This window comes from Crassostrea angulata, chromosome 6, assembly GCF_025612915.1.
Source record: "Crassostrea angulata isolate pt1a10 chromosome 6, ASM2561291v2, whole genome shotgun sequence".
Taxonomy (NCBI): domain Eukaryota; kingdom Metazoa; phylum Mollusca; class Bivalvia; order Ostreida; family Ostreidae; genus Magallana; species Magallana angulata.
Window position 1 is genome coordinate 9,274,603 of NC_069116.1, and position 15,645 is coordinate 9,290,247.

The window sequence follows — 15,645 nt, forward strand, 5'->3', positions numbered from 1 at the left end:
ATTTGTTTAAAATATAACACCCCCAATACTTCGTCTAACTTTCGCTATTTGTAGAACAAGCAGAACCAGTATCAGTCCGACCGGCCTCACCATATACATTGTTGAAATTTAATTGTCCTAGCATTGCATTGCTCTGCATGTACACAATTTCTTTTAAAAATTAAACACTTAAAGTGTTCATCTATATGGCTACACATAACGTACACACGTGATTCAAATAACGCAGACGGAAAACGGTAAATAATTCAGTCATTAGGTCAACATTTTATAGAACTTGTTAAAAAAACACATTGCGGGTCTGAATGTTTGTTGATATGTCAATCTATCAATATACAGTTTGTTAATTATTTTCGATTGCTAAGGCTACAGCGTATTTGATGAACATTGAACAACATTTTTTCCATGCCACTTTTTTCCATGAAAGATAGCGAGTACAAGTATAAAGCATTTATAAAATTTATTTAATTACCTCTTTAGAATTGTGTATGGAATAAATAATTTATAATTTGCTGCTGAAGGTTGTTTGGTATTTTCGTTTGTAGATGTTTTGCAAGTAAAAAACGTGAAACGCGGGGCAAGTCATAATTAATATCCCTAATAATCGTAACTTAAAACTAGCGGCTTAGAATTCAAATATTATCGTATACGAATATTACATTCACTTTTTAAATCATCTCCACGATGATAATTATATTATGTCCATCGCAAATCAGTATTTTTTTTTTTTTGCTTTAAAAGAAATGTTCTATCGGGAGCAATCCCGCGTTCGCGTACATTTGTCATGTCAGTAATACACATTGTGCTTTATAAGACGGCCGTGTATACGTATTGTAGAAAATTTGAGTTTAATTACCATGTATTGGTACCATTTTATTAACACATCTCCCAGTACTGAAACAATTCAAAGTAACACAGTGGGGCGTTAAACGTGAACGTCCAGCTCTACAAGAACATGCACTGTCGTCTAGGCGACGGCCATGAATACAGCTAGCGACTCTCCTATCGATCGGTTACCTGAGTCTCGTAATGCATCTAAATATAGACAGGGGCACAGTTATGAAACAAACAACAAAAATAAGGTCAGAGAGGTTCATCTTTATGAAATGAAAATGTACATATGAATAAAAACATTTGGGAATTTTATGTGGAATTATTTTTGCGCGCTACATGTATCAGTTAGTGCATTACAAGAAGATAGTCCTTTCCTAACCTCATAAACGTGCGCACCCCCACAAAAATGGACCGAACTGACAACAATTGTTTCTGCAAATACTGACTATAAATTACGAAAACATTAAATTGAATACTATGGAAGGATTCAAAATTAATTTCTTTACAACTTTGCTTCAATAATGCATTAGAAATTTTTATTCCCTTTTAAGTTATTGACAAGAAACTTTGGACACCTCTAACTCCCTAATTATAGGGGCCAGCCCCTTTTTCGGTATACCGAATGAAAGGTCTGGGTAAGACCAAGAACTTTTAAAATACATGTTATAACAAATTTTTATCAGGTAGAAAACTAACACGGAAAATACGCGAATTTTTTTGAATGTTTTTCTTACCTTTGTTTCAACATCTATACCACCCCTTTTATTTACATTTAAATAATAAATAAAATATATCTCGCACAAATTCAATGTATTAGCTTCCAAACCAGCCCATCTTTGAGACTCTGCCAGTCATCGTTATAGCTAAACCCCCCTGGACAAAAGAAGTCGTTAAATTTTACTAAAAGGGGAATAACTCAAAACCGGATATGGATTTTCCTCAACTAAAATATGCAACGACAACATCACGCGGCATGTTATCAGTCCTCAAAATTTCAAAACAATCGGTGAACAAACGAGCGAGATATTAAGGATCAAAGTTGGCGTCTAGAAGAAAAAAAAATAATAAGAAATTTGAAAAATTTTCAGAATAATAGTAAGGTTTTCCGCTGAGAGCGGAAAACCTTACTTAACTAAATTACTGTGAATGTACACAAGTACGTTAGCTAAAAGAAACAGCCAAATCGTCTCCTGTGAGACTTTGAGTTTGACATCCTGATGATCATTTCGTGGAGTCCATGATTTTTTCTAGGTCGCTGTAGTTTTGAACCAATCGATAAACAGGGCGTGTCAATTTTGGTCCTGTCAGTTTCTTGTCAGTTTCAGCCGCTGTAGATTTCGTCAAATCGATAAACGGGGCGTGTAGATTTCAGTCTGGCTGTTTCAATAGAGCTATGAATTAACTATAAATTTCTGTAAGAAATAGAGGGAATAATACTTGGTAGATGTTAATATAATGGCTTTAAAGCGACGATACACAATTATGCCATACAAATTGACATCAGTATGAATCAAAATATAAGCATTGAATGCCTAACACGCGGTATTCAATTTATCTGCATCGTTTGGTGTGTTACAAGACCAACGACGTCCAAAAATAAGCATTCAATGCTTAAAGCAATATGAGCTGTATTATTTAGAATTTTATTTTGCTGCAAAAACCTGCTAGTATGATAAGTCTGCAAATAACTACAGCTCTTATGATAAATAAGACTTGAAAAAAAAACCATTAATATTTGACCGAAGAAAGATTTTTCTTCTAAGGAATATATAGCAGATCAATTTTTGTACAGGACGACAATAATTCAATTTTTTTCAAATCAAGGCTTCTCAACAGCTTTTCCCACAAAAATAAGACAAACAGAAATTTATAAAACATGATATTTTTTTAGTAGAAAATAACATTATCGTATAAAAAAAAATTCATCATAAAAATTGCAGCTTATATTGCTTTAAATGTGTTTATCTTAACTCTCTTAAAAATCACATGACAGAGAGCGATATTGTTTCATATATTTTAATGACACTTGTGTCACCTCTATATCACACTATTTACAAAACTTCATGTACATGTATTGTTTTTCAATTCAATTGTTAGATCATCTTTGTAAGTGACAATACTCGTGATTAAAGTCTGCAAAACGACTGTAGTTGTCCGTTACATCATCTGGTAATTTGCTATTTTCACGCAATGTGTTATATACACCCTCGCTTGGCTTTTCTGGTTCGATATTCAGTTGAACGGTTTCATACTCACTTGATGAACAAGGGGTGGGCGCTGTATTGGAACTTGGACTTGTTGTGGGTGGGCGTGGTCTTTCTGTCACCTCTAAAACAAAGTAGTTGGTGGTCGTTGGCGATATGCTGTCATCAACCGTCTCGGTGATTCTAGATTCTTGTATAACTGAGTACTCGTAATTATCTGGTAGCTGGAAAATGTATCCCAGATTTACATTACACTTTGACTGTAATGGAATGGTTCATAATTTATGTTCATGTATTAATGTGCGTCGTTCATTCCTAACAAAGAATTGTACCTACCTTTTTCACCGGTGCCAACCTTAATTTCCTGAAAAAAAGAGATATTTTGAAATGCTGGGAAGGATGAAATAAAGTTTAGATTACAAAAACTAAACAGTACTAGTCTCACGGTGTTTTTGTCACAGAATGGTTAAAAACGCGTTGCTAAAGTTTCTTTTTTGTTGTTCTCATTCTTTTTGTGGCAATGTTTTTGAGTGATTTAAACTTTAAATATAGACAATACATCAGCTATTTAGTTTTAAAGATTAAAAATTAAATTTACATTTGGCATTACCAAAAAGTAAAAAAGAGAGCACTTGAAACTCAGTATTGAGACTTACGCGATAGACAATTGGTTACAAGAAGTAATTTTTGAGTAAAAAAAATTTGCAGAAAGTAGGTTAATGTTTAATACACTTCATGTGCTGCGTATACCTGTAACGTCTATACATCAGTGCAGCGACCCCCAGGATAATTAGCAATGCTGAACACACAAGAATGATGAACAGTACCGAAGTGTTCTTGGGATCCGAGGGGGTAGGGACTTCTGGACGATCAGAAGAGGGAGGGGTCCCTGAATGGGTTGAAGACGCTGCTCGTATTCCTGTTGTGGTTGTTCGCAGAGTTGTTTTTGGGCATGCATGGGGAAAACAATCTTTACAGAAATATTTATTTGTTAATAGAAAAAAAGTCGTATGAGTAAAAGAATTTAATGTCTCTTTAGTCACTTTTGTGATAATTGCAAAGTGCCTCATAAGTTTATCAAAATACAAACATCTAAGTAACGTTAAATGGATTGTACATGATCCAAAATAATGCTTTGATCTGCCACCCTAATGCAATTATTATTTTATTCTCGAATCATTATTTGTATTGAATATTAAAAAAAAAAACGAAACTTATCTTCTATGAATATGAAAGAATTTCGAAATTGTACATATGATAAAATGTCATTGAAAGAGATATTTATATCTCTTCTTCACAAGTGTTCATTTATATACCCGGTATATTAATAATAATTCTGTATAAAATAAAAATATTTGTTTCATAATGCAAACTAGTAATCATTATATTCAAATCTTGTGACTATTTATCATATCTAAAATTGACTCGACAACATCAAAGATATCAATGTACAAGAAATACAGTGTACGATGTATCTGGATATTAACATGTACAGTGCCAGTATGGTTAAAATGGTCATTAGAATAAATATTTATATCTCTTTTTTCTCAAGTGTACCTTTATGACGATTATAATATTTACGTATTAAATGAAAATGCTTGATTCATCATGCAAACTAGTAATCACTCAAATCTTGTGATTATTTATCATCTCTAAAATTGACTCGACAACATCAAATAAATCAATGAACAAGAAATACAATATATCTGGATATGAACATATTTATACCGATAATACATACCATAATACACAAAGATGTCGCCATGACAGCAACGTTCCTCATACAGAGTCTGCTTTGATTGGTTATTGTTGTAATAAACCGTATAAAGCTGTTTATCTTGTATTGTAACGCAAGAACCAAGTTCAATTCTCGTGATGTTGATGTCCTTTGGAGCCGTTATATGTACAAATTCACAGCAGCTAGGTTGAGAACATCTTATAAAATCGGATCTTTGCATAATTCACCTACATAAATGTAATTTTTAAAAAAACTTTAAAAAACATGAAATAGTTCCTCATATCTACATATCTATTCTATTCTATCTAACAGATCAAACATGCTACATAATCCATAATAAGCGCATACTTATTATAGCGATATGTCAAATGTATCCGTAGCTGTTCCAAGAAAAAAGTGATATATTTAATACATATACTTATGGACATTTTTGTACATTTTAAAAAAGTGTTGATTAAAACACTTTTTATGATAAGAAGAGCGAAATTAAGAGAGATCTGCAACTATTTTAAATCTTGCATAATAGATTCAAGCTTGCGTTTGAGCCGATTAGCTGAACATACGACATAATTAATCGTATTAACGAGATAATAAGTCGTAGAGACAACATAAACCAAGTCCAAAGGTAAGTCGAACGGATGAGTTACTTAATCGTACTATTAATGTTCATATACTGCATTATCTTTCAAGTTACTTCAAGTTAACTTCTACCAATCGCATGACTCTTATAGATACGGTTTTTCTACACGATAATAGGTTGCTTTTAGTGATTATATCAAATTTGCCAAAACTTCCGTAAGCTAAATTATTTCCAAATAAATGTGTTCATGCCATTATTATTGTAGCAATTGTAGTTGTTCTAAAAAAAACCCCTTAAAATATCTCATTATGTCACTCATCCTCGCAACCTATGCATACAGGAAACTCTCTGCTTGCAAAGACGTATGTCTTTATTTTTCAATTTTGTTCCCTTTATTTGAATTTTTATCATCAATTTCGTGGGGTTGTTTTTTGCATATTCATTTACTGCATGATAGATACTGATTGATATATAGGCGATTGTATATGATGTAACAAAGTCATTGAACCGTTGTTCATTGTTATATCATTAAATTTAATTTTAGCTTTCTTTGCAAACAGAGACATATAGCTTATTCATTAATTGTTATACCCCTACGGCCAAGAGCTAACCTTTTGATAAATATGTATATAATTATTTGTGTTACTATAAACATATCAAGTGCAAAAACAAGTTTTACGATAGTCTCTTCAGCTCTACACATGTGTAAATTATCATAAAAGTAACATAAGTAAGTTTTAATCCTACCCTTTTGCTGAAATAATCCTCACATTGAAGTGGTTTCTGTCTTCTTAGATTAGCAGGAGCTTGTCGCTGAAGGAAAAGAGATATTTGCAATCACGTTATATTTGTTTACATCATACTCACACTTTAAGTGGATGCATTAACATATAAGTAGTTTCATGACCGAGGACGGACCGTATATAGAGATTGCCGATGAAATTAACTGTTACAGTATCAGAATGTGTCATCTGACGAAGAAACATTTGTTTGTCTATGCTGAGAGAGAGAGAGAGAGAGAGAGAGAGAGAGAGATGTTGGATTATTTTTACAACATATAAATCTCCCAAGGTAAAGAAAAAGGGCTGTGTTTAAAGATATACATGTAGTAAAACATTTTAATTCTGCTGGCTAATTTGTTGACCTCCCAGCCTCTTTAACATAATGAAAGTTCATAAATCGGCATGCCGCAGTATTGTGCTGCTTACCAAATTATAAAATCTTTAATTTTTGGTTTGTTTTTAGTTGAAAAGAAGTGCATAAGCACGCACGAAAACTTTATCCAAAATTATGAAATTAATGAACTTTTGGTTTTGGCATACGTGGCTAATTGGTCATATAGTTAAAAATGTATAATATCTGTGTCAGAGATTCTGGTAAAACGGTGCATATCTCTAGATCTGGCCTCGGTATCATGAAGCAACTTCAGACATGTCAAATTTTCAGTCAGTTAAATGATTATTTATCATTGAATGAGGATTATGATTTGTAATTAACATCGTTATATCAAATCACTTTTAATAACATTTCAGTTTTGTCATTGTTTGCAATCAATAAATATTAATACAGTGTACAATTTTTGACTTTATAAACATGTACTTATCGTCTATTGTACCAAGGTCCACCAATTCTGTTCATTTTTATTTGGAACGACAGGGTCACAAACCAGAACAAAATTCACTGCTACAGGGTGTACAAAATCATCGGCGATGCGTCATTCATTGCAATAAAACAACCCAAGCTCACTAATCAGGATGTGCCATATTTATTCACTCTTGTAATAGAATAACTTTATCAAAAGCATGGTATATTTTCTATAATTCGTTGCTTAAAACGGGGCCATTTTCCTTTACAACGGAAATGCCGTATATAGGGAAGTACTTTTAATTTATTATGTACACAATGTTTTAAATGTTATATTAAATGAGTAATACTATGCAGTTTAAAATATACAAGAATCATAAAATTCGTCTGCTCGGCTATTAGATAGAGACATGTCAAAAAAGTAAATTTTCATTCCTCTAGGGTTGAAATGCACGCATAATTATTTATTAGTATTATATTTCAGGCAAGTCGCATGGGAGGGAAGGGGGCTGTGGAGTCTAGCCTCCCTCATATTTTTTCTCATTTTTCTTAAACTTAAAGAGGTTCGCTTCTTAGGTTTCGGGTGGTCATTTTGGGTCACCTCTAATCTGAAAATTCTGCATCACGTATTAATTCTAGTAGTATAAATCACAATTTTTGGTGGAAGGTTTTTAAAAAAAGGAAATGAATAATTTTCATAACTCAGTAGTTTTAGAGTACTGTTACTTTAGCTTCCTAATTTTTATCGCATAGCAAACTTCTAGATAGTTTGTGTATTACGATACATTCATGATGTTCTAAAAAACATATTAAAACAATATTTTGATATTTCTATCAATATATATATATTGGCATATTTAGCTTATATTTCATAGAGATTAAGAAAAAATAACTCCAATTTTGGCCTAAAAATAACTTATTTCATGCTATATCTCAAAATTTTTGTTTTATTCTTAAATGAGACATTACATGTATGTCTATTTGTATGCAAAGTTTTAGAAAGATGACATTACTATAATTTTTTTATTTGCATGATTACTCCAAACTTTTGTGTAACATCTATTGTTGTGTTCATTATGTACTGGCCTTTGAAGCCACCAGTAAAGCAAGAATTTTTAAACTTTGACTTGGATTTACTTTTTAAGCCACTACATGTGTCCAACTTCATACTGTATTAAAATCATAACTAAATAATAGTTCAAACTATAAATATTTGTTTGATTTCTTCAAATTATCAATTTACATGTTAGATTTAAGCAAAAATTTGAGAAAAATGATCATTTCTTGTTTGGGTCCTATATTTTTTTTAAAAATGGCATGTGACATGGGTCACAAATAAAATAGATGAACATTTTTGGTACTCATCTTTATATCCAAGTGGTTTTTTGGATGATTGACATTACTATTTTTTCAGGTGCCAACCTCCTTAAACAAACATAAAATTGAATATTATGCAGAAGGTGGTGGAAATTGGATCTTTAGACAGCCTATGGTACGTGTACCCAACCACGCAGATTGTCGGGTTCAGTATTTATTTGAACAGTTTCGTATTCACTTGATTGACAAGGAATTGAAGTTGAAGTTGAACTCAGGATTGTTGTGTACGGATTGTGTTCTTGTTGTGGATAGGATCCGTTTGTCGCCTGAATAACACTGTAGTTGTGTGTGGTGATTCGAGATTCTTCAATAACTAAATAATCGCAATGGTCTGTAAACTGCAAGAAATATCCTAAAGTTACATTGTGATTTTTAAACTTTTAACACGTTTCATGTCTTTCATTACAAATGTACTTACCTCTTCCACCGGTGCCGACCTTGATTTCCTTGAAAAAAGATATTGATTAAAAATGAATAACATTTGTACTGTTAACAATTGGTTAACATTTCTAATAAGTTTTACTGGACCACGTGCCATAATGATAAGATGATAAAAAAATTTACTGTTAACATTTCTAATCCTATTTACTGAACCGCGTACCACAGTATAATTAGATGATTAGCTTTTTTACCTCATAGAAGGATACTCAAGAGTGGATGTTGGTGGTCTCTTTTAAAATCATTTGTTAAACAAACTAAATATATCAGCTCTCTACCATAATTAAAAGTTACTATTTGACATTTTCAAATAGCTTAAGAGAGAGAACTGAAACTTAAGCAATGTTGCCTGATGTTTATTTTGCAGCCAATGATTTATTATTGCACGCAATGTGTGACGTGTACCTGAAGCGTCTATACAGCAGTGCGCAGACTCCCAGGAGTATTAGCAATGCTAAACTCACAAAAATGATGACCAGTACAAAAGTGTTCTTGGGATCCGAGAGAATGGAAACGTCTGGAGGACCAGTGGAGAGAGGAGTTTTGGTGTATGGAAAAATCGCAATCCCTGAGGGGGTTGAAGACGCGGCTCGTATTCCTGTTCTGGTTGTTGGTAGAGTTGTTCTTGGGCATGCATGGGGAAGACAATCTTTATAGAAATATTTTGTATGAATAAAAAATCAGTATTATAAAAACAAAACAAAAAAATTTTAATGTCATGTTAAAAAAAATTAAAGTCACTTAAGTCCATTTGTGACAAACTGCAAGTTGTTTCCGTCCGATATTTTGCCATCCCTATATAGACTTTTTTTTCAATTATAAACTTTTTAGAAACGACAAATCAAATCCCTTAACTAAACCAATATTTTTATCCGTACGTGATGATGTATGATAGTAACTCTTTCAGCCTTTATTAATCTTCCCTTTTTTATATTCAATTCAGCTCCAGATCTATATCTTAGCATATATTTTTTATTAAATTGCATTATAAGCAATATAACTGCTATACGCCTCCTAAGTTTATTATACTACAAACATGACACTAACGTTTAATTAATTGTACAAGATCCAAAATAATGTTTCAATATGCCACCCTAACCCAAATCTATACTAATAAATTCAGGCATTTTGCAAATAAAATACAAAATGCCTGCACCAGAGTACTTTTGGTATTTCAACACATATGTGATGATGTCCGTAAGGTATAATTGAATTATAACTAATAAGTTGTTATCTTGAAAAATAATTAAAAAACCTACTTTCATTTTCGATAAACAAGCCCGAAATAGCAAAAACAGGCACGTAGCATCGTTTTTGAAAGTGGGGGGCCAGACTGATCCAAAATATTTTGACAAGCCAAAAAAAAAGAAAAGAAAAAAAAGGAAATTTTAAGTATCCCAAAATCTTCAAAATCCTAATCCGTGGGGGGGGGGGGGGGGGGAGGGGGGGGGGGGGGGGGCTGGCGAACTATATAACTTTAATTTCACTCCTCATTTCCTTATTTTCATACCAATTTTTTTCGTACTCCCAAAAAAGTGGGGGGGCCAACTCCATGATCATTCCATTTTTAACATGTAAATTTAAAAAAAATTGGTTGCTGCGAGAAAAAGTGGGGGGGCCAGGCCCCCCCTAGCCCCCCCTGATGCTACGTGCCTGAAAAATGAGAGTAAGGTGGTGAACACGCTTTGGCGGATCCAAGTCATGGATAGTCGCAATCAAAATGTACTTCTGCATAGAAGTTAAGATTTGACTTATCAACGAAAAGTGTAGGGCGAGTATATCTTGCATCGCGGGCAGATACCTTGGATCAGACTTCGATTTAAAAAAGGTAATAAAATGGAACAATTAAATGCGATTTTAGTATAATGGAAAGAACATTCCAGAACGGGGTGCCCAGAAACGAGTTGACTAATTGACATCATGGCGGAGAGTGTAGGGCGATTTAACCATCGGGCAGATACTTTGAATTTGACAACTTTGGTTTAAAATATTCATGCAGATGGATAATAATGGATAACCTAGCGTGCTTTAATTTCATACTTTTTTAACAACGACAGCTTAGACAATAATTTGTAAGCATTACCAGTTATCGGCTAAACTGAGAGTTCGGGTTATAATAGCACGTGACTATCCGAGATATTTTAATATTCAGTCGTCTGTTTCGAATAAAGAAAAGTTATAAGCTTGCTTGAAAATTTTCTTGAATATAATTTAACCATGAGCTTGAACGGTCATTGTTTACCGCTGATTTACATCTTTGCACTTTCATCAGTGGGGGAAGTGACGTGAAAAGTTAAAACTAGAATATGACCTCTTTGTGACATGTTATTATATACATTTTTCGATTTGACATAATATCAATACATATATTAAACATGTAGAAACAAAAGGAATTCATCAGTTAACTCTGAGAGATTCAAAGCGCAGTTAAACGCCTGATTGCACAATATTGTGTATTGAAAAGTCTTCGATTTTGTGTATTACCGTATGATAACAAACGAAAAATTTTATGAGTTTTGTTTATGTAACATAACCCTTAGCTACTACATTTAGTCTGACCAAAAAAGGGGCATATTAATTTAAATTACTTTATGCAGAAAATCAAATCAACATGTACAGGGATTTTATTATGTTATATTCGCAAAGCCGATAACTGCTAGATCTACAGTAAATCGTAAAACATGGTAAATTCGGAGCGTGCTAAAAAGCACAAAAACAACATGTTTTGGGTAATTAATAATAATTTAAATGATGGATAAACAAGGAAATCACCATTGAAAGTATGTCAACAATTATCCCAAAATATCAAGAAATAACGAAATACGAAAACAGAACGTTAAATTTTAGCCGATAACTGGCACAGAGCCAGTATGGTTAAAATGGTCATTAGAATAAATATTCATATCTCCTTTTTTCTCAAGTGTACCTTTATGATGATTATAATATTTACGTATTAAATGAAAATGTTTGATTCATCATGCAAACTAGTAATCACTCAAATCTTGTGATCATTTATCATCTCTAAAATTGACTCGACAACATCAAATAAATCAATGAACAAGAAATACAATGTATCTGGATATTAACATGTTTGTACCGATAATACTATAGCACTGAATGATTTATTTTTGACGTCGTCGTGTCAATAACTGCCGTCAGGTGAGCAAACAAATTGAATAGCGCGCGTAGCGCGCGTTAGCGCGTTATGATAATTTGTCTGCTCACCTGACGGCAGTTATTGACACGACGACGTCAGAAATAAATCATTTAATGCGTATATTTACATTCTCTTACTGAAGAAATCAATTGTTTACTTAAATAAATCGATATAAAGTGCAGATCACGGAGGGAGTGAATAAGTAACAGCAAGAACAGCTGTTTTGTAAAACCGGTTTATCCTGATTTTCACATAGACTGTTGAGATGAGATCGAGGAGCATGAAAATATAATCCATGATAAATAACTCTTGAAATGTTGCTTTTAACAATAAAGTCAACTTTTTTGTTGAATAATTATAAAACATTGTGTTTTGACAACATTCATGAGATACATTTTTTAACTGATTACATAGAATTCACTGTTTGAGAACTACTTATGTAAATTACTCGTAAATTCATACGCAGTGAATAGATGTTGCATTTAGAGGCATTTAAACATCACGGAATTTAATGGAAAAGCACAGTAGAATGTAAATATATACCATATATCACATAGATGTCACCGGAACAGCAACGTTCCTCATACAGAATCTGCTTTGATTGGTTATTGTTGTAATAAACCGTATAAAGTTGTCTATCCTGTATTGTGGGGCAAGAACCAAGATCAATTCTCGTGATGTTGATGTCTTTTGGAGCCGTTATATATACAAGTTTACAGCAGCTAGGTACAGAACATCTTATAAAATCGGATCTTTGCATAATTCACCTACATAAATGTATTTAAAAGTGACAAGTGAAAAATTAAAAAGAAACATGCAATTGAATAATTTATCCCATCCATATATCTTTGTTATTTAACTTGTATTTCACAGTGCGCTATTGAGCTTATGAGATTTATAACAATAAAAAATGAGAGAAATTGAGAGAGCGGCCTCTGCTATGAGGAAAGCGTCCGCTACTACTTTCACTTAGTCGTCCGTAGGGATAATGTGTTTTGCGTATGAGATAATAAGTTGGACATACGACATGATAAGTCAAGACAATATAAACTCAGTCGTAGATAAGTCTAATGGACGAGTTACCAAGCTGTACAATTAAGGTACATGCACTTTATTATCAAGTTACTTCAAATTAACCTCTACCACTATCAACTGCAATCGCATGACTCCAATACTCACTGTTTGTGAACCGGAGTAATCGTCCAATAAATGGTTGTAATGTGAAAATGTTGCATATATATATATATATATATATATATATATATATATATATATATATATATATATATATATATATATATATATATATATATATATATATATATATATATATGCTTAAACTTCCGTACGCTTAATTATTATAAATAAAAGCTGTTGTGTCATTATTTTTGTAGCTGTTCTAAAAAAAACTTAAAATATTTCATTAAATCATTCATCCTCGCAACCTTTGACACTCCGATACAGGCACGTAGCATGGTTTTTGAAAGTTGAGGGGGGGGGGGGCAGACTCATCCAAAAATTATTGACAAGCAAAAAAAAGGGGGGAAGCTTTCCAAAATCCGTCGGGGGGAGGGGGAAGGGGGTATACTTTTCATTGTTTATTTCCTTAATTTCAATGCAATTTTTACATGGTCACAGAAAACTCCATTTTATTCAATTTTTTGCTGGGCAAAAAAGTCCCCCCCCCCGGGCCACCCCTGATGCTACGTGCCTGCGATAAGAAACTTTTGGCATTTTTATTGATAGTTATATATTGCGCCACCCCCCCCCCCCCCCGTTTTCAGTTAAAAATTTTCAGTTAAAAAGTATGTACAAGACACCTCGGCCCAAAGAAACTTTCGTTAGCATTTTAAATTATAAACAGTGGCAGGTAATTACTGTATCTATTCATTTATGTCGTTAATAATATGCAGCTTCATTAATTTTCATCTCGTGTGTGTAGTTAATATTATGCAGCTTCATTAATTTTTATTTCGTATGAACGGTTTTTATATTTAGTGCTACTTAAAAAGTACTTATATTAATTTACGGTTCACTTTACACAGTAGCTAGTTGACCACAATTGCGTAACTACGGTTTGTGTCTTGATTCAATTTAGCTAAATGTCATGTTGCAATTTTTGAATTTACAACATGACATGAATATAGAAGTTCATTGTTTCTCTGGCGATTTTGTAAATCTGATATGGGATAGTTACTATTGAAAGGATATATATGGTCTTCGGTGGTTATCGTCTCATAATTAACTGCTCCTAATTAAACCCCCATTGACACCCGTTACACGCGTTTGAGACTCCAAAGGAGTGTGTTGCATCCTCTTGTTTGTTTATCTATTAGCACTTAATTGTCGTCATTTTCATAATTTAACTTTCTTGTTTGCTTAACAATTAGCACTAAATGGTCTCGTTTTTTCTAATAATTCCACTTCTTTTACAAGTATTTGATATGTAATTAATATATATATATATATATATATATATATATATATATATATATATATATATATATATATATATATATATATATATATATATATATATAACACAAGTTCTTGCATCTTACTAGGTATTTACCATTAAAATGGAAAAATTGTAAAAAAACAAAAACAAAAACAAAAACAAAACAAAAATTATTACAGCTGTTAAATAATTTTTTAATTACAAATTATAAATATATCATATAATTTATATTGAATAAAATAAAAATAAAACAATAAAACATGAAAATCATTGAAATTTTATTTTAATTCTGCCTGAGCCGATATGTCTTTTGCTTGAGCCGGGGTGTCTCAAAATTTTGGCCGACCTGTCTTGGCCGAGAAGTCCTGGGGCCGAGGTGTCCTGGGGCCGAGGTGTCTTTGGGCCGAGGTGTCTGACATTCAACAGAAGTATCGTATCTCTAGTTGATGGCATGCTCGTTATTTGTGCAATAATAGTTATGTACAAGTATTTTGGTTTTGTCATGATACATGAATTTACCGGTAGTTGAAAACTAACAGTAAGAAATGCTAAATATCATAGGAAATGTCTGTTGAACAGAATCATTTAGATTATAACGTGGGCCGAATGATGTTTATTTCTACACAGAACATGGACGAATAAGACGATGTAAATGTTGATTTGTTTAGTCTCTACACTAGTATATGTTTTCAGAACCTCTTAAAAGTAATAACGCAAAAGCACATTTAAGATATATCCCACTCTTCACGCCTTGATTTCATTGCACAAATTTTCATTATATTTGAAGGGGGATGTGTGGCCATACATTTGAGGATAAGAATGTACTTGAACTGGCTTGTTTCAGCCTGAAACTGGCAAAAAATGTTGCTTAAAGATATAAAAGTCCTACATGGCACTTTAAAAAAAAATTGCATACAAAAACAGAACAATGCCTTTTAAATCAATCAGAACAAGCTGTCGAACTGTGCAGCTACAGACTTATTTTGAAGATTTAAATCATTGGTGTCCTCTCTACAACCATAGGAAATTTTTACATTGTACAAGATGGCTGCACATCCCTCTTAAATGAATAAGTTTTTATTTATTTAATCATCACAGAAAGATTGTTATTTCATTTTATTTTTATTCTCTCACATGGTTCGTGTGGATCTCATTATGTACATTATTATAAGAAGCTAGCATTGCAGAGAAAAAATACATAGCTTTACCAGTGATAGCGCAAGAATTTGCTGTGATCGGATTCTCCATTTCTACCTGTTTTACTCATAATTTAGTGAA

The 15,645-nt window shown here is 32.6% G+C and overlaps 2 protein-coding genes across 6 annotated transcripts in view; both read right to left on the minus strand.

The window, feature by feature from the left end:
- Window positions 1-15,645, minus strand: part of LOC128187141 (uncharacterized) — a 52,601-nt gene that overhangs the window by 22,930 nt on the left and 14,026 nt on the right. The window lies entirely within an intron of this gene.
- LOC128187148 (uncharacterized) lies at window positions 2,913-8,427 on the minus strand. Its single transcript, XM_052857377.1, has 5 exons — window positions 6,101-8,427; window positions 4,777-5,000; window positions 3,786-4,005; window positions 3,372-3,399; window positions 2,913-3,259 (listed from the first exon to the last, which is right to left on the minus strand). Exons 2-5 carry the CDS (start codon window positions 4,991-4,993, stop codon window positions 2,930-2,932), a joined length of 795 nt encoding a protein of 264 aa, XP_052713337.1. The 5' UTR covers window positions 4,994-5,000; window positions 6,101-8,427; the 3' UTR covers window positions 2,913-2,929.